Source organism: Eurytemora carolleeae, unplaced genomic scaffold, assembly GCF_000591075.1.
Source record: "Eurytemora carolleeae unplaced genomic scaffold, Eaff_2.0 scaffold283, whole genome shotgun sequence".
Lineage (NCBI taxonomy): Eukaryota > Metazoa > Arthropoda > Copepoda > Calanoida > Temoridae > Eurytemora > Eurytemora carolleeae.
Genome location: NW_019396323.1, coordinates 8,836 through 34,379, shown reverse-complemented (window position 1 = coordinate 34,379; position 25,544 = coordinate 8,836). Strand labels below are relative to the sequence as shown.

Below are 25,544 nucleotides of genomic sequence, written 5' to 3'. Positions count from 1 at the left end.
GTATATATTATAGAGTTTAGTTGAACCCCCTGGGTCTACTGCTACTACTATATAAACCATGAACAATCTCTTTATTGTATATATTATAGAGTTTAGTTGAACCCCCTGGGTCTACTACTACTATATAAACCATGAACAACTCCTATATTTTATATATTATAGAGTTTAGTTGAACCCCCTGGGTCTACTACTACTACTATATAAACCATGAACAACTCCTATATTTTATATATTATATAGTTTAGTTGAACCCCCTGGGTCTACTACTACTACTATATAAACCATGAACAACTCCTATATTTTATATATTATAGAGTTTAGTTGAACCCCCAGGGTCTACTGCTACTACTACTGTCACTACATCAACTGCACTTACTATCACAGATACGGAGAAGGTAAAGAAAATGTTTACACGGACAGCCTGCAGCATTCAAAACTCAAACTTGATTTTAATATCATTTATTTAATAAAAAAAAAAAACATTATAAAAGTTCTGATTAAATAAAAATTGAAATATACTTTATTTTAAATTAGAATTAACTTTGAGATTAATTTTCAACTGCTTTAAGATTCAAACTAAGAAAGTTTCTGGCAAGAATACTAATTATAAATGCAATCGGGAAGAAAGCAACATGAATAGGGAGGAAAGGGGGCGGGGGTATTAGAGAGGGACAACAATAATTAATTATATTATCTTCCTGTTCAGGTTCTTAAACTTGTGCTCATTACTTTTGGCAGATGTCATTGACATTGTCAATGTTATTTGCATCGTCAATGTCATTGGCACCGTCAATGTCAATGTCATTGCCATTGTCATTGGCTTTGTCAATGTCATTGGCATTGTCAATGTCATAGGCTATGTCATTGGCATTGTCAATGGCATTGGCATTGTCAATGTCATTGGCATTTTCAATGTCATTGGCATTTTCAATGTCATTGGCATTGTCAATGGCNTGGCATTGTCAATGTCATTGGCATTGTCATTTATAATTTCATTGGCATTTTTAATGTCATTGGCATTGTCAATGTCATTGTCAATGTCATTTTAATTGTTTTTTTCTTTGTTATTGGCATCGTCATTGTTTTTTTTTATATTGTTTTTGTTTTTCTTATTGCCAGAGTTCAAAATGATTGTTTTTTATTTTTATTTGTTTTATTTTAAGATTGCTGAGAGGAGACCATCATGGCGTTTAAGAATGGATGCCGGGGAGAAGAGTAGGGTAAGGATCTAGGACTAAATATTATGTACTGTACTGTACTGTACTGTACTGTACTTTTCTATACTGATAAACTGTACTGCAATGTACTGCAAACAAATGTATTATTTTTTGCAAAATACTGTACTTTCCGACACTCTTCTCTGTTCTGTACATTACTGTAGTACTGTACCGGTAAAATATTTTACTGAAATAAACAGTAATGATTGATGAAAAATGCATGTTTGCATACAAACGAACTTTAAAAGAAAAGCTTTTTAGTTTCTTTGTTAGAAATACTACTGTAGGGTTGCTGTAAGTAATAAATCAAAGAAATGAACCTTATATTCATAAATAATATATATATATATATACATACATACATATACATATGAGAACTGTTCAATTTTCCTTGATTAATCGTTCTCCGCATATATAGATAAGGTTTTAGGCACAGGTTAGAATATAATATTCAAGTTTTATATTCTTTATTTGGACAATATTTTGTACTGCAAACAAATGTATTATTTTACTGCAAAATACTGTACAGTTCGACACTCTTCTCTGTTCTGTACATTACTGTAGTACTGTACCGGTTAAATATTTTCTTAAAACACACAGTAATGATTGATGAAAAATGCATGCTTGCATACAAACGTAACTTTAAAAGAAAAGCTTTTTAGTTTCTTTGTTAGAAATACTACTGTAGGGTTGCAGTAAGTAATGAATCAAAGAAATGAACCTTATATTTGTATAACGATATATATAAATACTGTTCATTTTTTCTTTATTAATCGTTCTCCGCATATAGATAAGGTTTTAGGTACAGGTTAGATTATAATATTCAAGTTTTATATTCTTTATTTTGACAATATTCCTGATAAAGGGGTTCATAGTATAAATCAATGCCATTAACAATTCACACCTTCATCTAAATAACAATGAAATTAACTGGTCAATCGAACAGTAAAAGTGTCGTCAAAGTTATGAAAATATTGTATTTTTTCCATTGTCTCCATATTCTTTGTTAAAATTAAATGAATTCTGTGCATTTTGTAGACAATTTGGAAGTAAATTTATTTGTTTTTGCTTTTTGTTATAAATGTTTTGCATTCTATTCTCTTAAAAGACTCAGAAGAATGTTTTTGTAAAACCTTTTTTTTAATGTTTATTTTTATTTTTAATGAATTTAAATGTTTAAAATAACATACCAGTTAAATGGTTTTATGGTTAAGCCTCATTAAAAATAATTAAATCAAATATTCATAAAGCTTTAGGTTTGCAAAACTAGATTATATTTTAATATTCCTGGACATTGGACAATATACCAGGAAATCCTTGGTTTTAGCAAGAATGTTTTAAACACGTCAATAATAAATACACACTAAACTAATGCATTCATAGGTGCAACTAGATGATTTCGTGGGGGTGGAACTAATCACAATTTTGTTCTTCCTAGTTGCGCTTATGAAAGCAATTAAATAAATGTTGTGCACTCCCTTGTGTTACTGTTAACCCTACCCTTGCTTTCCCTTCAGTTTACGCTAGAGGATAGTCGGGCCTCTGGTGGTGAAACCCGAACTACTAGTTCCGCGTACAGCCGCCAGGATCGTCTCAGTACACAGAGCCCTGAGAGAAGAATTTCACGTCCGTTCTCCTCGACCTACACTAGCACACTGCAGCCACCGCCAGGTAAAACAAAAAATTCCCTTGATTTTCTTTTCTTAAATGATTTTTTGTGGGAAACTGAAACCCATAGAGGATTTGACTTCAGATACGACTGAATAGAACTTATCTCGTCATATTTCTTATTATTGGTCCCCCTCAAGGATTGTAAGGCAAGTAAAGTTATTTCAGAAGTGTACACATCTTTTGTACTGCAGTGTACTGTCTCGGGGCTGTAATGTAAACACAAGACGGATATCAAAGCCTGACATGGGAACCATCTTTCACATAAAAAATCGATGAAATATTCTGGTCATAGGAAACTATAATGTGAATTATCAAAATTTTCAAAATTTAATGCTTTTAAAATCCTCGGTTGCTAAGCGAACACTGATGCATCTATTCTTGTTTACAAATTCCGCCCAAAGAGAACTGGTTTCAATATGTACGCAGAGTATACACGACCGCAATAAACTTTCCTTGCCTTACATTCTTGGGTTCCCCTTAACTCAATCATGAAATAGACCTTCTAGGCATTAGACCATATTTACCATTTAGCCCGCCAGATTTTTAAACTTTCAGGTCGCAACAAAGTCTCCGCATACTAAGTGGGAAATTGTGCTGGTGTCAAAGTGCAGTTAACATGCTTTCAAGTTGATAATCTTATTTTTAGAGTCCCAAATATTTGCTTCTAAATTGAAAAATTTAAAATTAAGTATCATTGGTACAGTGGACCCAGTAAACTGTGGAAAAAAAAGACTGTTAAGATTTTTAAATTGTTCAATGGATATGAAAAACACCATTTTACTTATAAGTTGATTTTTCAAACCACTGGTAAATTATTTGCTTAAAAAACACACATTAGATTGCTTAATTGTCGTCTTCCTACTCCATTGTCGGCTTCCTACTCCATAGTTTCATGAGTCCCACTGTAACTCTGATCTTTAATTTCGAATCAATGTCATGAATTACTATAGATAGTGACGGGGGTTGCCCTGATACTCCGACCCTACAGGCCAAGGCGAGGAAGAAGAAACCGAAGAGACGATCAACTGGAGTTGTAAACATTGATATGGATGTAAGTAGAATACGTCGAACTGATTAAATTAATTGATTACGTGGAATACGTAGAATAGAATGCGAAATTACTCAAATAAATAAATGAGTAAAGCTTTTTTATGACTTTTTAGAAACGTTGGTTAAAAATCAAATAATGCATAGTTATCGTTTATTCCGTGGATTTTGAAAAATCGAAATTTCTTAAGGTAAATTGTTTTAATTCTAACCACCCATAAACCTTTCCTAGGATAAAAAAAATTGGGCCCGATAGGTTCAGCCGTTTTGACGTTTATCGGTTACACAAAAATAATCAAATAATCAAAGCAAAGTATATATATATAGATTCCCCTAGTTAGTAGGTCTTCATAAACAGGCGTTATGCTAAAAACTTGTCCGATTCAGAATAGTACCCTTTAATCCTTTGTCTGGACAATTATCTTTAAAGGACATGGCACTCTATAAATGCAAGATCACTTAACATTACGCTTTAACCGTAATTTTTTTCCAGGAGTTTGATAAATCTGAAGAATCTGGTGACGAGGTAAGATTTATGTTTTGTGTTCAAGAAATATTTACACTGTTTACATTCCTCCCAAACTAAATAACAAGTGTATATATTTCTTAATGTTTGTCCTGTTTAGTGTAATTTTTCTAATTAGATTACTTCCATATTGTCTACCCAGTCATGGTATTCCTTGGTGTATACATACTTATACATATTATATATATATTTTATATAAGTATATGAGCTAAGAGCTTTATTATGAAGAGATTGTTTATATTCCTCCCAGAAATAGCAGTACGTTTATTTTATACAGAGATACAGGGTCGGGTTCATGATGTACCTTCTTTTTTACATACTTTTCCATGTATTATAGATATCTGATTAAATAAAAGGTATAATAATATGTCTGGAAAGTGTTACAGCTCCCTTGAGAAACTTGTGAGCATTACTGTTATTAAATTTAGAGCTAGCAACTTGTCTGTCTATACAGGCATTTTCCCAGAGTCTATAATTAATCAGGATTCCGGAGCACTTAATGCCCCTTTTCTTAAACCATAAACCGTACCTTGGCCATTGGTAAGTTGGGCCGAAAAGATTCAGTCATTTGGACGTGTAAACTTGTAAAGAATACACACTATCAGACATACTAGCCACATATATAATAATAGGCTTTAAGGGCGCTTCGCACTCATCTTCTTTTTCAATTGTAAACATGTTCTCTTTGTGTACATTGTAAAACAAAACAAAAAAGTTCGCGCATTTCATAACATAATTTTGTGGATTGTCAAAATTTACAAAAATAAATGAAAATCTAATTTTGTTCTTAGCAAATTTTTGATATTTTGATCATTCATTTATTGGATATAATTACAAATAGACTGACAAGAGAAGTATACATATAAATACATGTGACACTTTGAAATCAAAATTATAAAGAACTCTTAATATAATGTTTCATTACTGGAATAGATATATCAATATTTCTTCAATCAATCACATAAATTATACAAATAGTGTCGTTTTCACTATAGTTCACTTAATAATAACCTTTCTATAGTAAAACAAAAACAAAATGTTTGTCCAGCGGTCCATCTAACTGTTGAATATTTATTAGTTGATATCATATTATTTGATTTATATACAAAAAAATCATTCTTGTTTTTGTTACGACAAAAATGGGGTAAATATTAAAATTCAAGTATTCTGTATGTTATGCATATATTTAGTATTGTACTCAATAAATGCTTAGTACTTAGTAAAATGTACTTAGTACAATGTACTTAATTCCGTGGAAAATTTTCCTACTTAAAAAATACTTTAAAAAAACTGATCTGTACTTTCGCACTGTAGATTGTACCTATAACTGCTCTGTAGATATTGTATGTTGTATTGTAAGTAATGTGTTTTTAAAATAATGTGTATTTAAAACATTGTACTCTTGAAATGCCCTGAGCCTGAAATTTAAAAGAGTATCGTTGAATGAAACTCCTAAGTTTCCTTTTTGGGGTCTTAACGCTTGTGTAGATTTTGTTTTAAGAGATTCGAAAAAATGGAGACTATAAACAAACTGAATTATATAATATTTCATAACAAAATATTTATTTTCACAAAACTCCCTAACCCCGTTCATAAAACCCGGGTTTTAGAACTGGTTTTAATAACGATACCCTGTCTTAAGTTTTGGGCTCTGTATTAACATTTCATTAAGTTAAGAGTTTGTGAAATGTAACTTTTAAAGCTTTGATGGAGTAAATATTCATAAAATTTAAATAACGGGTTAAAGGACTTCATCTTAGTAATCTTTAAGCTTGCAAAATATATCCTTATTTCCATACTTGAGAAATAAAACAAAAACAAGTTAAAATTGAATATTTAAATACCCCTAAATTTAAGAGTTTTATAAATGATTCAAACTAAAATTATTATTTGAGTTTCGAAGACTTCGTTTATTTGTTTATCTTGTATCTTGTACTGTTGTGAATCTTTGATGGTGCTCTTTTCAAAGTTCTGTTCACACTTTACAGTCTATTTGACCTACTAGCTGGGTCTAGAATAACATGATTTGAATTTAAAGAACTTAACTCCTAAAATATCTGCATAAAAATTTAAAATTCATTCTTAATTACTGTGGAAGAAAATCAAAATAATTTTTTACTAATGATTTCGGCTATGCAAAGAAATAAGATTAATAAATTATTTCCCCCCTCTCTCGTATTAGAACGATAAATAAAGTTTTCCCCATGGTTGATTTTACATCATTTACATAGAGGCACAATTTATAAGGAAAATTCTTCTAGCTTTGCATATTTTATTTCAATATATATATACAGAAAGTCATTTTTACATTATATAAATTAAAGGTGTGAATGAGTTCTACATTTTAGGGAAATGATTTGGGTATTAGTGGCTTGTAAGGTGAAACCCTTCTGAAAGCATTTTATATGCTTATAATACTTTATTCTATTTCTTACTAGTGGTTTAGTCAGAAAGTATCTCTCCCTTTGTTATCATATATTGTCTAGAATGGACAGAGCTGCATTGAAAAATCTTCCTTCCTTCCTTCCTTCCTTCCTTCTTCCAATATCCGATATTTTAGAACCTAATATTTACAATGCAATACATGTTAGAATATCCTACAATAGATACACACAACAACAGATCTATTGCATTGTACATTTTTACTGGAAAAATAAGTCTTTTAAGAAATTTAGTTAGCTTAGCATATCAGAAATCAGAAACCACATTTTCTTTTTTTGCATTGGTAATTTTTTTTAACATTTTTAATTTCACTAGTTCTCAAAATGCCAATAAAAAATATTTTATGTCTTTTTGGTAATTTTAACTAATTACTACACATATACATATAGGGATAGGAATAATAATGTTTCTAGAAAATTTCCTGTCAATATACACCCCTGCTTTGTAAAGAAGTAAACTTTAAAGGTTTCACTTTATCTGCATTGCATACAATTGCAGTTTATTCAATATCTACTGACAACAACAAGAAATATTGATCAGAAATATTTTATATTTTGCTTCTATCTGGATCCCATTGAGCAACAATATTTTATATCCCCTGGAGGTTTAAGCAGTTTTGATATATTATCATGTAATTTTCACAGAAAAAAATAAAATGTTATGCTGAATTTAAGAATGAAGCTTTTTAAAGTTTTTTGGAGTAAAACAGATATAAATTATTTATTTTAGAGAAACAAATCTTTCTAGAAAGTTTCAATAACATTAATGTTTTTGTTTTTAAGGGTTAAATTGCACACATAGTTAGTTTATGTGTGTTTATATTTGACTGGAATGGGGGGGAGGGGTAAAAACAGTCTAAATCAATTCAAAAAGGATATGTAAAGTCTATTCTAGTAACTTTTTATTGCATTGTATCCAGCTGCCAAAAACATTAAAATGTTGACTGTAAAAAGATAATTAAACTGTATTGTAGAATTAATAAACCTCCTGCTTGTGGAAAAAAGCACAGTCACAATTTTATATGCGAGTGTGGATATTTTAAAAATAGATTATTGATCTTATTCTATGTATCACATTAATTTAAATGATGAATGTTTAATTCTAGAAACAGTAAATTATTCCATTTGCTAATTATATTGTTCAGAAAATTCAGAAACCCATTTAAATATATTTCATCTTTTGCAAACTACTAAACTTTGAACAAACATTTTTTTTAATTCAACAACATATTTTAATATTAGATTTTTTTTAAACAAGATCTAACATTCTATAAGGGCGTTAAATTGATAATTGATCTTTTTTTATTTATTTATTTAACAAGTTAAAAAGACTATGATCCAGTTGATTAACTAACAAGAATAGTTCTAGAGAACCAAGGTCTGTCCAACCCTAGCTGAACTATCTTCACCCCTCCCTGTACTTAGGGATGAATCGCTTTCACTTTTCTGAAAAATGAACCAATTGTTTTGTTAACAAGGTAGGAAAAACGAAAAGCAGAACGGTTTTTATCAAAAACTATCGTTTTAAAAATGATCAATTTTAAAATTTAAAAAACAAAGAAGGCCTGTCATAGTTATAGTTTGCCGATTTGTTATCAAGGGTAGATGGTTTGTAATTTTTTAAGATTGGTAATGATTAATAACCCTACCTCTAGGTCCAGGTCCCAGCTGGATTCTAAGTTTATTTAGAAGTTTACTTCTTCTTACTTAGTTCTTCTTTCTATGCAGATGTAGACTATTTTCACCCTAATATTCACAAACAATTTTTCTTTAATATAATAAGAATAATAAAATACCCTTAAATCTAATATGTTATGATACATTATGTTGAGTTAAAACTTGGAAAAAAAGAAAATTTTCGATTTTTTATTTTTTAAATCTTGGAAGTCCAAGCTTGTAAATCCTACTTTACTGGTCAGTCTGATTTCAATAAATGTCTAAATCTTCTGATATTTATTTATCTAGATCCTAGACTGTGAAGAGCAGACAATACTAAATAAACACAGAGCTTATACACGACTAGAAATATATTCTGAAAATTCTTGGGTTACATGAAACTTATATCCTCTACTTACAACTTGTTAAGATCACTTAGATATTATCTTCATGCAAATAACTTTCTTACATTCACACAGGTATACATATAACAAGGGGTACATTTTTACACATTTTGTGATTACAAATGGAAGTGTCATTGACTCTCAGAAAATATTTTATGGATTCAAATGTTTTTTTTCGATTGTATGGTATTCCTTGGTAAAGGGTTGGTTTTGGCATAGATAATTAAGTTTTTAGATTAGACGGTGTTTAATGAAAATTGTTGCATACCCAAAAAAAACAGCTTTTTATAAAGGAACTAAAATTAACTTTTTTACTTGAATTGAAATTGATGAAGCCTGAAATGTATCTGCCTATATAAATAAACTTAATTTCAGAGCAAAGATTTTATTAGGGCTAAGAAAGCTAAAATATTGAAACTATATAATATTTAACCCTATCCCAATTGGGCTTTTTTCTCTAATAAAGATCGGGGGTGGAAGTGTTATACCCCCCCCCCTTGGATTTTGCCCTTTGAGTTGAGATAGGTGAGTGTAATACATATGGCTAGTCTTAGCTTTTCAAGGCCTGTTCATTAAAAAAAATAGAACTATAACTTTAATGGTTAGGATGTGAGGATTCATAAAAAGTTTTAAAGTAAGTCAACAAAATTTTCAAAAAATTTCTTTTTAATTTTGACAAATATTAACATATGACAGATGTTCTTCCATCCATTTTTCATGGCCCTTTGTTTACAACTATGATGTTGGAAATTAGTAAAGAAATTTTAGCATTCTAATTTAAGCCAGTTTTTAAGTTCAGAATAAACCACAGTGGGGGGGGGTGGAAAACACCCCCCCCCTCCCCCCCCCCCACGTGATAGGGTTAAGAACTTTTCCCCTTTCAATACTGTATTAACATTTCTGTGTTTTTAATCATTCATTTAGTTTAGTAATCTTAACCCCTGGGTCTTTGTACAAAGAAATTAATGCAAATGTAGCCAGAATATATCTCAGCATGTTTAATAATCATTATAAATCCCATTACCATATTCATTCATTCATTCACAAGATATAAGCTTTCTTCCAAAATGAGATTAAACTATACTTATAATGAGAATCTGATTTTATTTTCTCTTCTATAGAAATATTTAAATATATTTTTTAAATAAAAAACAAATTTTAAAAAATAAAAAACAAATAAATTTAGAAATTTAATAATAAATTTATGGAAATTCACATTTTTCGTGCATGTATTAATTGAAGTAATTTGCAAGCTTGCATTAAATATGAAAATTTTAAGTAAATTTTCCTTGTACAAATATTTTTGTTTGATTGATTTATCTTATTGATATTAAGTGATTAAACTTGATTAAAGACACACATTTTTCCTTATTGTCTATTTTGAAGCTTAGATATTAGCAATTTTCTGAATTTTAGATATTTCATTTCATCTCTTCAAAATAGTTCACCTTTAACACCCTAAGAAAAGGTGATTAGTTGACATGTGAGCCTCATTATAAAAATATCAAGAAATCTTAAGAAATGACCTTTGCTTTCTGTTTAAAGAATGTGCATAATGGATTTCTTCATGAATGTTACTTTGAACTTCTTAAACAGTGTCAAGCAGTTTTTAAATATATTGTATGTTCAAGGCCAGTTTAGATGTTTATGTTGCTTATTTCGACAGTTTTCAATAAACTTTTTTCATCAAATATTCGACCATAGAAGAATGAAGATGACACAGTAAAAGAAAACTGGAATATTTGACAATTTTGTACAATATGGACCATAATTCATGAGAAACCGCTGGTGAAGATTTGATAATTATAAATTCCCTCAGATCATCCTAACTAAACTAATTAAGGGTCTATATTAATATTCAGTGCAGAAAGGGGGAGGAGGAAAAAGTTTGGGATAGTTTTTGTTATGTCTTTAAACAGCAATATCTTGCTGTGTGTTAATTAAAAAACTAAAAAATGTTTTTTGTGCATGAAAATTATTATTTTTAAATATAATCAATTCATATCAGAAGAATTATCCCAATATGTAAAGCAACGAAAATAAACAACCTATAATTTTAGAAATGTTTAAACAGTGTAAACATGTTTTTATTTAAAACTTTATTAGTCTTGCAAGTTTTAGCATGTTTTTCAGTAAATATCCCTGCAGATTAGAAAGCTGTAGCTGGCTGGCCAACATATAAACAATCTTATTTGACTTCAGTTCAGAAATCAGTATCTTGTTATATCCAGTGATGAAAGTTTAGTTACACCCAGGATAGTTAAATACAACCAATATTATGAGTTAGTGAAAAAAGAAACGCATTTAAAATTCTAATGAATAATGGTCCCAAGTGATCTCTTTTTTTAAGTATTGTGTACTTTCAAAATATATTCCCTGACCCTAATTCCATCAGGTGCACTAATAATCTCTAGTTCAGAGGTTAAAAAACATAAATATTTTGAAAGCGTGAGAGTTATTCACAAACTCTTAAGTAAAGTCTGCTAAACTATATTCTTGACAGAATTTACCAAACATCAAACAAACTTATTCTCAGCTTAATAGTTTGAAAGGCAGGGTTAGAATAAACTACATGAAAACATAGAAATAGTACAAAATCATGTTAAGCTTATGTTCTAATTGTTTTATAGAAAGTATTCAAATATCACCCTTCTCTCATGTTTATTGCTTCAAGTGCATAAATATCCATATTGAAAAATTTTTATTTGAAATTGAAATTGAAGCACTGAAAGTTTTTTTTGTGAACATGTTAATACTTTGCTAAATGAGATATTGTAAGCTTAAAACTTTTCAAGGAACCCTGTTATCAAACTTGTCCTGAGCTGAAAACTTTAGAATGGTGGATATCAGGATTAAGGCTTAAACCACTCTTTTTCTTAATATCCAGTTTAAATATTGCTTGTTCTCCACATGAATTTAAACTCCAGAGAAGCAACTTTATCTTCAAATTGGATATTTCATTCTAAAGTTTTCAGCTCTGAGTTCTTTCAAAAGATTCTTTCAAAAGTTTCTTTTCAGTGAACCTCTAGTTCTAGTAAATGCTTGTGTTAAAGATGATTAAAAACATTTTAAGTTTATTTACTGAGGATTTTGATCTGTTTTGCATGTTTGGTAATATGTTGACAATGCATACAAATGTTAATGATGTTTATAGATTGTATCCTTTTCATACTCATGATATCCTTATCATGTGAGTTCTGGTTTGTGATACCCCTGAAATAGGAAGTGTGGGACAGGAGGGAGGCTGGAGACCAAGAGAGCCTCCACGGGAAACAATCCACCCAGAGTCTAATACAACCTCTCAACTATGCCTGAGATAACGGTATATTCCCTGTATTGATAAATACTTCTGGATACAGTGCATGGGATCATACTGAAGATAATACTGAAACAGTGTATGGATAACCATGTTAAAAGGATGAACTTGTAGCCTTTTTAGATTAAAGGCTTTTGAAGAACTTATCAGTAGTTTCCTTCTTAATTATTCTGCTTTGTGAATGAAATGAATTCCCGCAGTAGATCTAGAAGAACTTCCCTTGGGTTCTCTGTAGGGACTGCCTATTCTACAGGCCTGAGTACAAGCTATGGTACGGGATTAGGAAGTAAAACTTATACAACAGGATACAGTTCTCCCAGCTATACTGGATATTCTAATTTTACAAGTAGAGCAACTCCAAGTTATTCCACTTCACTTTCTGGATACTCATCTGGCAAGGATTTCTCATCTAACAATACTAGCTCAAGATACAGTTCCTCAACAACTTACACATCACCAGTAACAACCACATCTTCATATAATTCAAATCGCTACACTGGTTCTAAGACTGATTCCAATTTGCTTACAGAGCATGGCACATCTTTAAACTGGAGAAGTAAATCTATTGAACCTTCAAGAAATGAATACAGGGACCACTCAAGCTCTAGGGAACCAGTTAAATTGGAGTTTAATTATAGAACAGGGAGGGAAAGGAGTTCTGGGAGGGATTTATCTTCACCTCGGGATTATACTCCTTCTAGAGAATATAGAAGGGCAGGTTCAATGCTGCCTGCTTCTTTACCACTATCTCCTCCAAGAACTAAAAGCCATCAATCAACCAATCAAAAGCTTCCTGCATATGATTCAGTGTCCCGCTTTAATAATGCAACCCAATCAATGTACAGACCTTTGAGTCGGTCAAACAGTTTTCATGACTTGAGAGATGTTACTTCTCCTTCTACTCCAAGGAACCGAGCTAGACACCAAACACTTACTTTTGGTGTATCAGAAATGGATTTAGAGAGAGCAAAGTCAACTATTAGTATGTCAACTAGGGGCTCCATGTCTGATCTTCGAGGAGCATCTTGGAGAGGCTCAAACAGGGATCTTAGTGGAAATTCCTCAAATGGTTCTTATGATCTTAGCAATGGATATCACAAGAGTGTTCAAGATCTTGGTTACAATTCTCAACCTGCCAGCAGAAGTGACAGTTTTGTAGTAAGCATACCATTTATAACTTTACAATTTTAATATTTCAAATGTTAAAAATTTATCAAAGTTTTAGTTTTCCTAAACAAATTTCTTGCAATTGAGAACTTTGTTATGTTTAATTTAAATCATTGGTTATGAAACATTTGTTAACTCTTCTCTACTAACACTGAGCTAATGGTTTTTTCCCTACTATAATAAATATATTAGACAGTTTTATTAATATTTCTACATTTACAGCCTGCGAGGAACAGTACATCAGCCCATGTGTCTTTTCTCTCACCTCCAATTGAATCTATAGTTCAACTACCATCCTACTCATCTGTCACTTCATCCTTACCTCCCAATCCTTTCTCTGCTTCAGCTAATTTCCAGCCCCACTCAACATCATTGTATCATTCTGGTTTTCCATCTTCTGATTGTGATAGATATAATACTAATTATAGTAACCAATCTCCTCATTTCTCAGATCACCCTTCCAAACCTAACTGTGCATACACCTCTAATGCCTTAAATGAAAGCTTTCAACAAGATTCCCCTAGACTTAATGAAGAGATGATGAGATCCTACGATAATAAAAGACGATCCAGTGATAGTACCAGATTAACTGAACCTCATAGACCCTTTGATTCTCACCGCCTTCTTGATGCCAATTACAATCTTCGACCATCTTCAACTTCAGCTTATCAAAAAGATTCTAAGCCATCATCTTTACCCCCTTACTTAAATGAATTAAACAAGCCCTCTTCATTGCCTCCCTATTTAAATGAATTGAATAAAACCTCATCATTACCATTTTATTTGCCAGATCCAAGCAGGCAAAGCTCACTACCGTATCCTTCGGATGTATTTCGAACAAATTCCCAGCTCTCCCAACACTTAACTGGATCATTGACATCCTTACCAACCTCCCTCCCACCTTGTCACTCGACTAACATGCTTCCATCCTTTCCATCTGAGCTATCCATAGCATCTCTTCCTACTCATTTGCCCCAGACTAACAAGACTAACACTGATGGACTTCTTTTACTAAAAAAAGATGATTTAGATGCATTTCTAGCAAAGGCAAGCTTATCTATTCTAAAATTTATTTTCTTTTTTCTTTGTTAAAATTTTTTCGTTCTCTTTGGATGTTTTTTACCAAAAATATATTGGTTCACTTTTATTTATTGTAAAATTACATTTTTTCCCAGCTTTATTTTTAAACTTTTAATTAGTTTATATCTGTTCATTAAAACCACATACGCCTAAGCTAAAAAAAAAAACATCTACAAGCATGATTTCAAGTGGCCTTACTTTTAAGAGTGTCATACCCAATTCACATTAGTACACTTTTAACCTATGTGTATCATAGAGGAAGACATGATTGTTTTTCCATTTTGAAAAATGTTAAATTCTTTAAATTTTCCTAATTGTCTTAACAGCATAAATCTGCTGGTCACTATTACGTCCGACCCAAAATTTAGAATCATCAATTTTCAGAGATATAATAAGTATATAAGATATCATTCATCCTTGATCAGACAAAGGTTCAAAGGGTATCATTGTGAATCGGATATAAAACTACAAATAGAGTTACTCAAAATTACATCTTTGGTCCCGCTAATGTATATAGCATTCCTTCTAAAAGGATTTATCTTGAAATAAAAGTTTGTTTTAGAGCTTAGTTGAATAATTTGTTTCTTAGATTAAAGCCTTGTTATCAATTAATATAACTGAAGTAAAACGCAATTGCTGAAAAGTAAGTTGATGTTACATGAAATATGTCTTCTAATCAAAGCCCAAAACTATTATGACATTATTATATGACTGAAGGTAACTAAAGCTACCCTAGATCAATTTTATTTTTAAGGAGGATATTTAAATGATTAAGGAATTAGCAAAAATGACCAGAAGAAAACAATAATCTTACAGAAACTGCCTTTAATTTTTTCATTACTTTGAAAGCTGTGCTTTATCATTGTTGTACATTTATTACAATTTATATTGTATTGTATCATATTTTCAACATTTCGTGATATGTATATTTATATTTTTAATATAATATTGTATTCTTTCGTATTATATCTGTATAGATTTGTATATTTCCAGATTATTTTGATATTTCTGTATTGTATCTGTTTGTATTACTTTAAGAAATCTACAATATTTCCTTAAATATATTATATATTTATATTTTTCTAGAATATTCCCTCCAATTCGAGCCAGCCAACTACGGACAAATCCAGCAAAAGTGTTAATGGAGATATTGATTACAAAAAGGTAATTTGTCTTTCATAATCCGAAAACCAAGTATGCGCTATGTCCTAAATTTTGGAGGAAGGTGGGGGGGGGGGTTGTAGTTGTATAAGTGCACATGACTAATTAGATATTATTTTTCTAATTATAACTTAGCTAGAAGTAAGACTAATGATATGTCCAACTGTGGAAAAGCAGCGGGTTAATGACAATATACAAATATTTTCCTTGGAAATCAACACAAATGTGTTTTTTTTTAAGAGAACGCAGGCTCGTAATATTATATTGACTAGCTTAATGTTCTTGGGAAAATTGTGATTTTTAAAATGTTTTTAAAAACTAAAGTAAATTTTTCTTTTCTTTTTGATTTTGGAACATTAGTATTTTAAATGTGCGTTCTGTCGATTTATCAAAAGCATTTTTATTGTAAGATTTTCTTTTTAAATACTTTTATTTTTTACTTAAGTATTTTTGTTATGTAAAAATATATTTTCTTGTTGGGGGAAGGGAAGCTCTGAATATTAATTATTCAGTTTCCTTTGCTAACTGAATATATATCGAATAATAATAAGATATGATGTATTTATAATTCGTCTAGCTTGCTCTAGTAAACGATGATTTACTTAAGGTAAGGAGGATAAAGACCACTGCACGCGTTATACAAAAATTTAGCAGCCGTTGGTCCTTTAAATATAAGAATGGAATGACCGATAGCGCTTTATATTCGCGGTTTTTAGAAAAACTACTTTTATGGAAACCAATATTGTGCATTCAGAATTGCTCAAATGCTTCTTTACAACTTAAATTATTTATCTCAGAAATTATTTTTTTAAAGTTTTTATTATTGAAACTTTCCGCTTCCCTTTTATTTCTTGCTTTATTTAGTATTAAATGCAAATTCTGATTTTAAAGCTTGCTCGGGTTTTCTTTTTAAAAAAGTGTCTCTATTGGCCATAGATTTATGAAAGTATTGTTAAAGAGACTAAATTCTTTTGTAAACTCTCATTTCACATTTTTACGCGCCCCGTCCCTTTATTGGTTTGACCTTGACCTTATCCAGGGCTCTGGCGTAGAGGTCACTAGGTTGTCCCGATCCCGCAAAGGGTTGGATACATTTCTCAGACGTATTAAAGTATTCATCAGTTCGCCCAAACACTGTTAAAAATGGTTCCCGTTAATCACCAATATAAATGCATTTTTAACAGTGATGGATTTTTTGTAGATTTAAATCCAACTAGTCCAAAGTGAAGTTTTATCAATGTTAGACAAAAAATAGTTCAATTGTGTGTAATCGGGTAAACTTGGTTTTCTTAGACATTATTTTTATTTAAACTCCTATTTAAATTGATTAGTTTTTTAATGGACCCCTAATACTTGCAATGCATACAGATAAAGATTTACTTATATTCGCTTTAGATTTAATCATAAAATTACTTCAAAATCATCTAATTAATACGAAAATGATCACAGGAAAATCGTTCATCAAAATTTTTCATTTAGGCACAAAATTTAAAATTAAAAGAATTTCCAACTTGATATATTCACTTTTGAGCTTAGTACTACAGACAAAAATCTGATGAAAAATCATCTCTTTTTAAATCATGTTAGGAAAGGAAATACTTCCGGAAACATTTAAAACCCTGCGTGCACTTCGGATACTTTTTAGAAATAGGAATAAAATTAAAATTTGTTGAGGTCATCTATCTATGCACCCCCCCCCCCTCCATTCACGCAAACACCCCCTTCACTTCGGATACTTTTTAGAAATAGGACCCCCCTCCATTCACAAATAGCATGTTTGTTCCTGTCTCCCGTGAAGTAAAGAATATATTATAAATAATACATGTATTGTAACTAGATTGGATTTATAAATCAGGAAGGATGGGGGGAATAAACGGTAGTTAATTAGAATTGTGGTAATTTAATTCATGTTGCTACAAAAAAGTCACGAATTCTTGTTTTAACTGTAGCTAGACTGTTTTATGACTTAGTTTCTTGTTTATGTTTGTAATTGAAAACATTGTCTTACTTTTTTATTGTCTTAACTGTCATAAAAGGGACTGTACACGCAATTTCAAGTGACCCTTCATTTATACATATTATATAACCCTTTGTCAAAGCAAAAATGATGGAGATAATTTTTGTTTCTAACCCCGAAAAACAACACAAAGGCTTTGTGTATATGTGCCTAACCCCCCCCCCCCTTATTGTGAACCCTCTCTTTACTTTATTTTATGACTTGATTTTTCTTTTGTTCCTAACCACGCAAAAAAAACGCAATGGCTGTCTGTATATAATCCCAACCCCCCTCTGTTCTTTATTTCATGACTTGATTTAAACTTTTTAACATTTTTAATATTCGGTAATTTAGATATTTATTATTTTAAAATCTCCATGTATAAATATTTTGCATGCAATATTTCACATAAAGGAGACTGTAAGGAGACTTAAAGGAAATATGGTCTTGTCCGATTCACAACTGTATACTTAAACCTTTATTTGATCAATAATGTTGAAGATAATGTCGTTTTTCTAGGTTTAAAGTGATTAATTTTTATTTATCCTATATGTTTTCCTGCAGTAGACATTATATTCATACTTGATCAGTTTAAATTGCACCCTGCGACTGACGGGTTTTCCGACTCTCTAGCAGCCCTCGTACGAGATCAGACAAAGCTTTAAGGGTACCGTTGTGAATCTTAAAATTACGCTTGCAGTTCCTTTACACCTTCCTTATAATCTAATCTTACGCTTTGTATGCATTAATTACATTAATGCAATGTGCATGGAAAATCAAGATTTTATTATTAGAGTTCTCATAGATTTTGAAGATCAATAAACACTCTTTTAAAATTTAATGTTCTAGTCTGTTTTGTTTGTATCTGAGTGGCAAAGTGAAGAAAATATATAATGTATATAATTTGCTCTGCTAAAATACTTAACAAGATTAATTCTGCAATTAGAACTTATTTTACAACTAATCTGACATAAGGGCATTGCAATAGTGCTCCTGTCTCAATACAATCGAATTAGAAAGTTCAAAAGCAAAAGTTTTATACATATTAAAAAAAAACATCTTCAACTAAGCCAAACTTACTGCTCAAAGATATCATTAGGGGAAAGAACGATCGGGTGTCGTTAAAATCCCAGAAAATTCGGTTTTTGGGTGATCCGAGTTCCATAAACTGTAAAAGCATCTTTAGTTTGAAAAAATAGAAGAATCCCTTTAATATCTAAGTTATTGTAAGTCATGATGAGATTTTTAAGTTGTCATAGAGGGTGGCCTAAAAGTCTGATTGATTGATTGATTGATTGATTATTTAGTTGTGGGAGGAGTCTCAAGCTGAGAATACTCGGTTGAGGATGGAGATGTCAAGTATCAGACAAGATCTAGATTCTTCTAAACATCAGCTGGAAACTGCTATTCAGGTATTCTCATGTGCATTAAAGGGAGTGACCGGCTATACATAGTAGTTGATCTGAGAGTGCAGTATTGTTTGGTTCGTTATTTCCCTATAATTTCGTTATTAAGCCAAAATACACTGTCAGGTTCTATAGCTTTGAATTATTATATTGTGGAGGACGATAGTTAAACCTCTATAAGAGAGTTCCACAACATCACAAAGTACACTGGAGCATAATATCGTCTTCGATTTTCATTAGTTAAAGGGACTAAAAGCATAATTGTAAAATGGTATGTTAAACTTATTTTTGCGAAGCGCAACATTTTTAACAATTGTTTTGGGGAAATTACTGTTTTTAAGCGCATGCATGGTTTATGCATGGTGTCAAAATAGGGGCAACTTGCCAGTTTCTAATTTCCCCAATCTTCCCCCCCCCCCCCTCACTGAAGAAAAGTAGTTTGGCTTATAAACTTTCCAAAGTGTGGTTTACCTTCTTTCTAACTTAATAACTCCTAGAGATATTGGGTTTTAGTGGCTTTTGTGACAAGCAAGGAATATAACAGGAACTTTTATAAAATAATGTGCACTGCAATTGTTTTCTGGAGGAATATATTTACAATCACCCCTTGGAAACTACAGTATACATTAATTGTTTGGTTACACGTCATGAATGAAGGTTTAATATCAGGATTAAGAGTTTTAAAAATTATTCTAGCTAAGTGACTTTTTACATCAGTGCTATTGTCATCAATATAAAATCGAAAATTCATTAGTCATCGTTCGTGTTTAAACCAAGGGAAATGTTATGTGTTTCTATTTCCGTTCATTTCCAGTTGATTTCAGATTTTTAAGCTTTTATTATGTACAGTGTACAGTAAGCTAACCGCCCAAGGGGGGCTGCTGCGTTTTTTACTTAAAAATAATATTGCAATACAAAAAATTTTAAAATAGTCAATAACGGTTGCAAATTAACGGTTTAATATCGAAGAAATCACCGAAAGNTGGCACAGTAAAAACTTAATTATTTTGCTTCATGCATAACTTAGATCAGATTGCTTAAAAACTTTCTATTTTGTTTCATTGAAGCAAAAATATATACAAAGTACAAGATGGCACAGTAAAAACTTAATTATTTTGCTTCATGCATAACTTAGATCAGATTGCTTAAAAACTTTCTATTTTGTTTCATTGAAGCAAAAATATATACAAAGTACAAGATGGCACAGTAAAAACTTAATTATTTTGCTTCATGCATAACTTAGATCAGATTGCTTAAAAACTTTCTATTTTGTTTCCAAGAAACTTAACATGAAGTATAAAAGAAAGGAAGATAGCTCAGTGAAAACTTAATTTGTCCCTTGCGACAATTATTTTGCTTCTGAGTTCATGCATTACTTAGATCATATTTTTAAAAAAAATCTTTCTATTTTTTCAATGAAACTATGATATTAAGTAAAAAAAGAAAGCAAACAAGTGAAGTAAAAACTTAATTTGCTCCTAAAAATGAACAATCATTGTTGCTTCAGGGAGATGAACGTTTTTCTTCTGAGTTCATGTATTATTTATATCAGCCTGTTTCATTAGAACAGTTCTAAAATTTCATTTCGATTTTTAAATCGTTTTTTTCGTTTTCTAGGCCTCTACTAAGAATGCTGTATCTGACGCTGAAAAGAGAGAGAAGAAATTGTTGGAGAAAAAACTTGGAGAAATGGAAGAAGAATTGAAGGTAGAGCCCCTCTAGACTTTCTATTTTGTTTCATTGAAGCAAAAATATATATATTTCTTTTCTTGAAATAAAAGCCTATTATATTTTCAAGCTTCTCGCTCTATCTGAGAATTTAACGGATCAGGTAACTATCAAGGATTTTTGCCAGGGGTTATTGAGTACACTAAATGTACGCTGTACACTGTATTCTTTAATCTGCAATCCTCATTTGTGTGTTTTTGGTGCATATTTTATTTATGACAAGAAAAGGTTCTCATATTGATGAATATTTTCTGAAGAAAAGTTTAGTTATTTTAGGTTCTTTTTACTTTGTAACATTGATGATTGCACAACTGTTTATCTATTTATTAGTTTTACTATTTATTTTTTTTGTCAAATTGGGTTACTTGCGCTCGTCAGGCTATATAACAAAAGCAACTTACGGGTTCTTTTGTAAGGAAGCTATAGCAAGCCACCAAGTTTGTTAAATTTCAAGAAGAAAGATGTGGATTTGACATGTCCATTAGGATATAGAAAGAAAGAATATTGTCGGTTTGGTGTTTGGGATTTTTTTTGAGTAATTTTCTTTTCTCATGGTTGAAAGAAAGTCCAGGTTAGAATTATACACAATAGACGACTGTACGGATTATAGTCAGTCTCATTTCTTTTATTCTAAGTGGGTAACCCTGTGCATAAAAAAGTGATAACAAAGACGTAGCATTATTCATTTTTCTCATGTTTTTCATCATTACTTCTTTTCTACTCGAAAACGGCAAGGCTTTTAAAATATCATATTTTCACGATTTGATGAAGTAAAAACTTAGCAGAATATAATAATATCTTTTTTTTGTAACTCAATAAACTTAAAATTCTCAGAAAATGTCTTTGAGCTTATTAGTGGGTCCTTCTAAAAACAAAAAAAAAATAACTTTAATGTTTTAAAACGAACATGAGCGGCCTTCACTAAAGCTAGGCTACAACTTTTTGTAGAATGCTAATGCAACCAATTTATCATTCTTTGAGTAAATATTTTGCAACAAAATGGGAATTATTATTGTTAAATAGATATTTCGACCAGAACTTGAAAATCGGTAAATAATAATTCCATTCTTTGTGAATTGTTTACATAATAGTACAAGAGTAATATTATGTAAACTGTACATGTGAAAGTAGTAACGTACATAGATATTCTAAAAAGTGTAAATTACATTTCTTCAAAAAAGGTTTATCTTCATAAGTCTAAATTTGCATATTCTTTTCCAGTTAAATGACTGCCTAGTAATTTGTAACGATTTAAGTACCTGTATAAACCGTGCATTTAGTTTTTTAAACTTAAATTTTCTTTTTTTACCTAGCAACTGCAGAAACTAAAAGCGGAGAATGAAAAGCTTAAGTCTGAAAATCGGGCGCTGACACGTGTTGTGTCTAAGCTAACAGCAGCTGCTACCAAAACCGGTTCTAGTCTTCCGGCCCCCCAGACCAGAAAATAGGGTTTGTCCGCGTGTTAAATCCAAAATGGTTGACCCGATCAGTTAAATTTAAACCTTAATTTCAATATTAGATCTTAATCTTCTATGATAGATAAATTTAGGGAAAATTTCAATTAATTTAAATTTGTTCTTGCAACAATCTTGTCAATAGGAATTTGGTCAAAATTAATCTTGAAGGGAGATTGTCAAACTAAGATTCTTTAAATACTTTTATTTTTTGGAATTTTTCAAGGTTTTGTGTAGAATTCTTTCATCAGAGTTTGACTGAGATTTTCTAAGGAATTACTTTAGTTATTTGATAACTTCATTATAAATAATCTTGTTAATTTATAATTCCCTTCCTAAGGGGTGATAAAGAAAGTGGCTATTTTAGGAGAAAAAAATTAAAATAACTTAGATTGAATGTTAATGTTAAGTTCTGATAAAATATGTAAATTTACGAAATTATGATGATCTTTTTGCATTTTAAGCTTTGGAAGTTAAAAATTTTGAATTAAGATAGTTTTTGTGTTGATATTCAAGGTTTTTAGAACCCCATTCTGTGTTAAACCCCCTTTTCTCTTTCTCTTTAAGGAAAAAAGAAATAGCAAGAGGGAGATTGGTATATTCGAGTTTTAGCATTACTTTCTGATCGGGTCAACCTTATTAGTTGATTTGTCCTTTTCCAAAGAGTACTATTTGAGTAATAAGAGGGATTTTGAAACCCTTGAGTTGTTCTAATAAAGCTCTCTGTGTGTATCCTATTTTTTACTAACTCCACTAATCCAGAATTTCGCATTTTTAGTTTGTTTTCACGAAATTTTTTGCATCTTTTTTTTACGAAAGAAATGCGAAAAAATTGAAAATTTCGGCGAGACAAAAAAATATCGCGATTATTCCACGTCGCTGGAAACCCTAGACATAATTCAATGATTCAACATCTTAAAAATCCTGCTCATTTTCTAACCAATAACAACCATCTGTTAACAGAATTTTTTCTGTTATAAAAAAAACGATCACGGATCAGAGCATGATCAGAATAGTCTGTTCTCGTCCTTCCAAGTACAACTAGCCAGTGGGTGTACTTAATGAACCTGTGGTTTTTGTTAATAATCAAGTTTTTTTTGCTGCGAAAATGTACTTTTTGTTTCGCAAGATGTTTTTTCTATATAGGTGTTTTTGAGTAATAGAGTTAATCTTTATAATATTTTTTTATATACATTATTATTCAATTATATTGGTGTTACCTGTGTGAGTGTGTGAAACAGCATTGTTTTACTTTGGTACTATAATACAATCATAGTTTGTTCATGTGGAACTTTAGAGCTTAGATATTTCTCTTTGATTTCTACACTTTGCTTTTAATTTGGGCATTTTATACTTTGAAATTCCTACCACCTTTTAACCTAGGGGTTCTATACTTTTAATCTAGGGGTTCTATGCTTTTAACCTAGGGGTTCTATGCTTTTAACTTAGGGGTTCTATACTTTTAACCTAGGGGTTCTATACTATTAACCTAGGGGAACCTAGGGGTTCTATACTATTAACCTAGGGGTTCTATACTATTAACCTAGGGGTTCTATACTATTAACCTAGGGGTTCTATACTTTTAACCTAGGGGTTCTATACTATTAACCTAGGGGTTCTATACTATTAACCTAGGGGTTCTATACTTTTAACCTAGGGGTTCTATACTTTTAACCTTGGGGTTCTATACTTTTAACCTAGAGGTTCTATACTTTTAACCTAGGGGTTCTATACTATCAACCTTGGGGTTCTATACTTTTAACATAGGGGTTCTGTACTTTTAACCTAGGGGTTCTACTCTTCAAACCTTGGGTTCTTTCCTTTTAATTTTTTCTTTGAACATTTTTTGTTTCTATAATTTAAACTTAAACTTTGGGGTTTCTTAATTTTAACCTAATGGTTCCAACCTTTTCAGATAGATTTTCTCTAATTTTTACCTTGATATTTTGATCCTTTTATCGTCATCCTTCCATGCATTCCTTTAAACTTTCTTAACTCAAATTCTATAGATACATCATAAAGAAAATTTCGACCATTTCCCCCTCAGAGAATCCTCGTGCTTTTCCCATCGTATGTTTAAGGTCCTAATGCTCGTTTTATACAAAACTTAAGAAATTTTCTATAGTCTGAATTTAATTTGAATTGTAAATTAATATTTGGATTTGAATAAAATTAATTATATTTTGTTTTCTAGACTCTGGACCAACTGAAGGCGGATAATCAAAGGCTGCGGGATGAGAACGGAGCTCTCATTCGAGTTATTTCAAAGCTTTCCAAATAGGAGGACTTGTCAAACCAGGGCAGGGTTTATACCCCTAAACAGTTTCTTCAATATTTTTTCTAAAAATTCTTGTCTGAAGATATATATTATTATTATTATTATTTATTAAATAATTTTAACATTTGAAATGTTGATATTTTTAAATAATCAGTCCATTGAAATTCCTACATTTTATATTTGATTATATATTTTTGAAATGTAATAAGACCAAGATACCCTTAAATAGTTCATATTCTGCATTTTTCGGGTTTATGTAAAATAATAATAGTATTTTTCTCATTAAAGGATAATAAAATGAATTTTGTTTTAAACTTTTATCATTGAATGCACACTAAATTTGAATTTTCCAAATTTTATTCTCTTCTAAAGTTCTGATTTTTGTATTCATGTTTTTTCTTGATAAGAATTCCTGTATAATAATTGTTTTACTGTTAAAGAACCCCTACTGTGCCACTGTTGCATTTTTGTCCCGCAACATAATAATCTAGTAGGAAATATGTACTTAATAACCGCATTATTTATGTATCCGTCTGAATTCTCTCTACCACCACCCTTTACATTGTACGCTGTACACTGTACACTGTATACTGTACGCCGTACGATCATAATACATGAAAATTTAGTTGCTTACTTGATTTAACCCTTCTTACTTCAAAGAAAGCTCTTTGATCGCTCGGAGTTGTCCTAAATTTAAAAAGAAGCTTGTGGTTTATTCAGTTTTTGAAGTGCATACATTTGTTGCAGCTTCTGAGCAGTGAGCATACCTTAAGTATCCCATGTAGCTTCTATGATCTGCTAAGCCCATGCAGCTGGTAAATTAATTGCGTAGCTCTAACATAATTTCGCTTATGTAGCTCATTTACCGTTTGAGCTGCTTATTTAGCTTAAACAGCTTTTGCAGGACTAAGCTTATGTGGCTCCTTAAGCGAATGGACTGCTTATTTGGCTCATGTAGCTCATAAAATCAATGAACTGCTTATTTCGCTCAAGCTG

General features: G+C 30.9%; 1 protein-coding gene across 1 annotated transcript in view; it reads left to right on the top strand.

Moving 5' to 3' along the window:
- The window catches only part of LOC111700938 (protein phosphatase 1 regulatory subunit 12B-like), a 52,228-nt gene extending 27,675 nt beyond the window's left edge, over nucleotides 1-24,553 (top strand). The window contains 11 exon segments of the mRNA XM_023472021.1: nucleotides 315-395; nucleotides 1,164-1,220; nucleotides 2,735-2,888; nucleotides 3,839-3,939; nucleotides 4,429-4,461; nucleotides 15,612-15,689; nucleotides 16,264-16,293; nucleotides 18,990-19,094; nucleotides 20,706-20,795; nucleotides 22,130-22,265; nucleotides 24,465-24,553. Coding sequence (XP_023327789.1) covers nucleotides 315-395; nucleotides 1,164-1,220; nucleotides 2,735-2,888; nucleotides 3,839-3,939; nucleotides 4,429-4,461; nucleotides 15,612-15,689; nucleotides 16,264-16,293; nucleotides 18,990-19,094; nucleotides 20,706-20,795; nucleotides 22,130-22,264 — 864 coding nt within the window. The 3' untranslated portion in view covers nucleotide 22,265; nucleotides 24,465-24,553.
- Nucleotides 24,554-25,544: the final 991 nt, after the last annotated feature.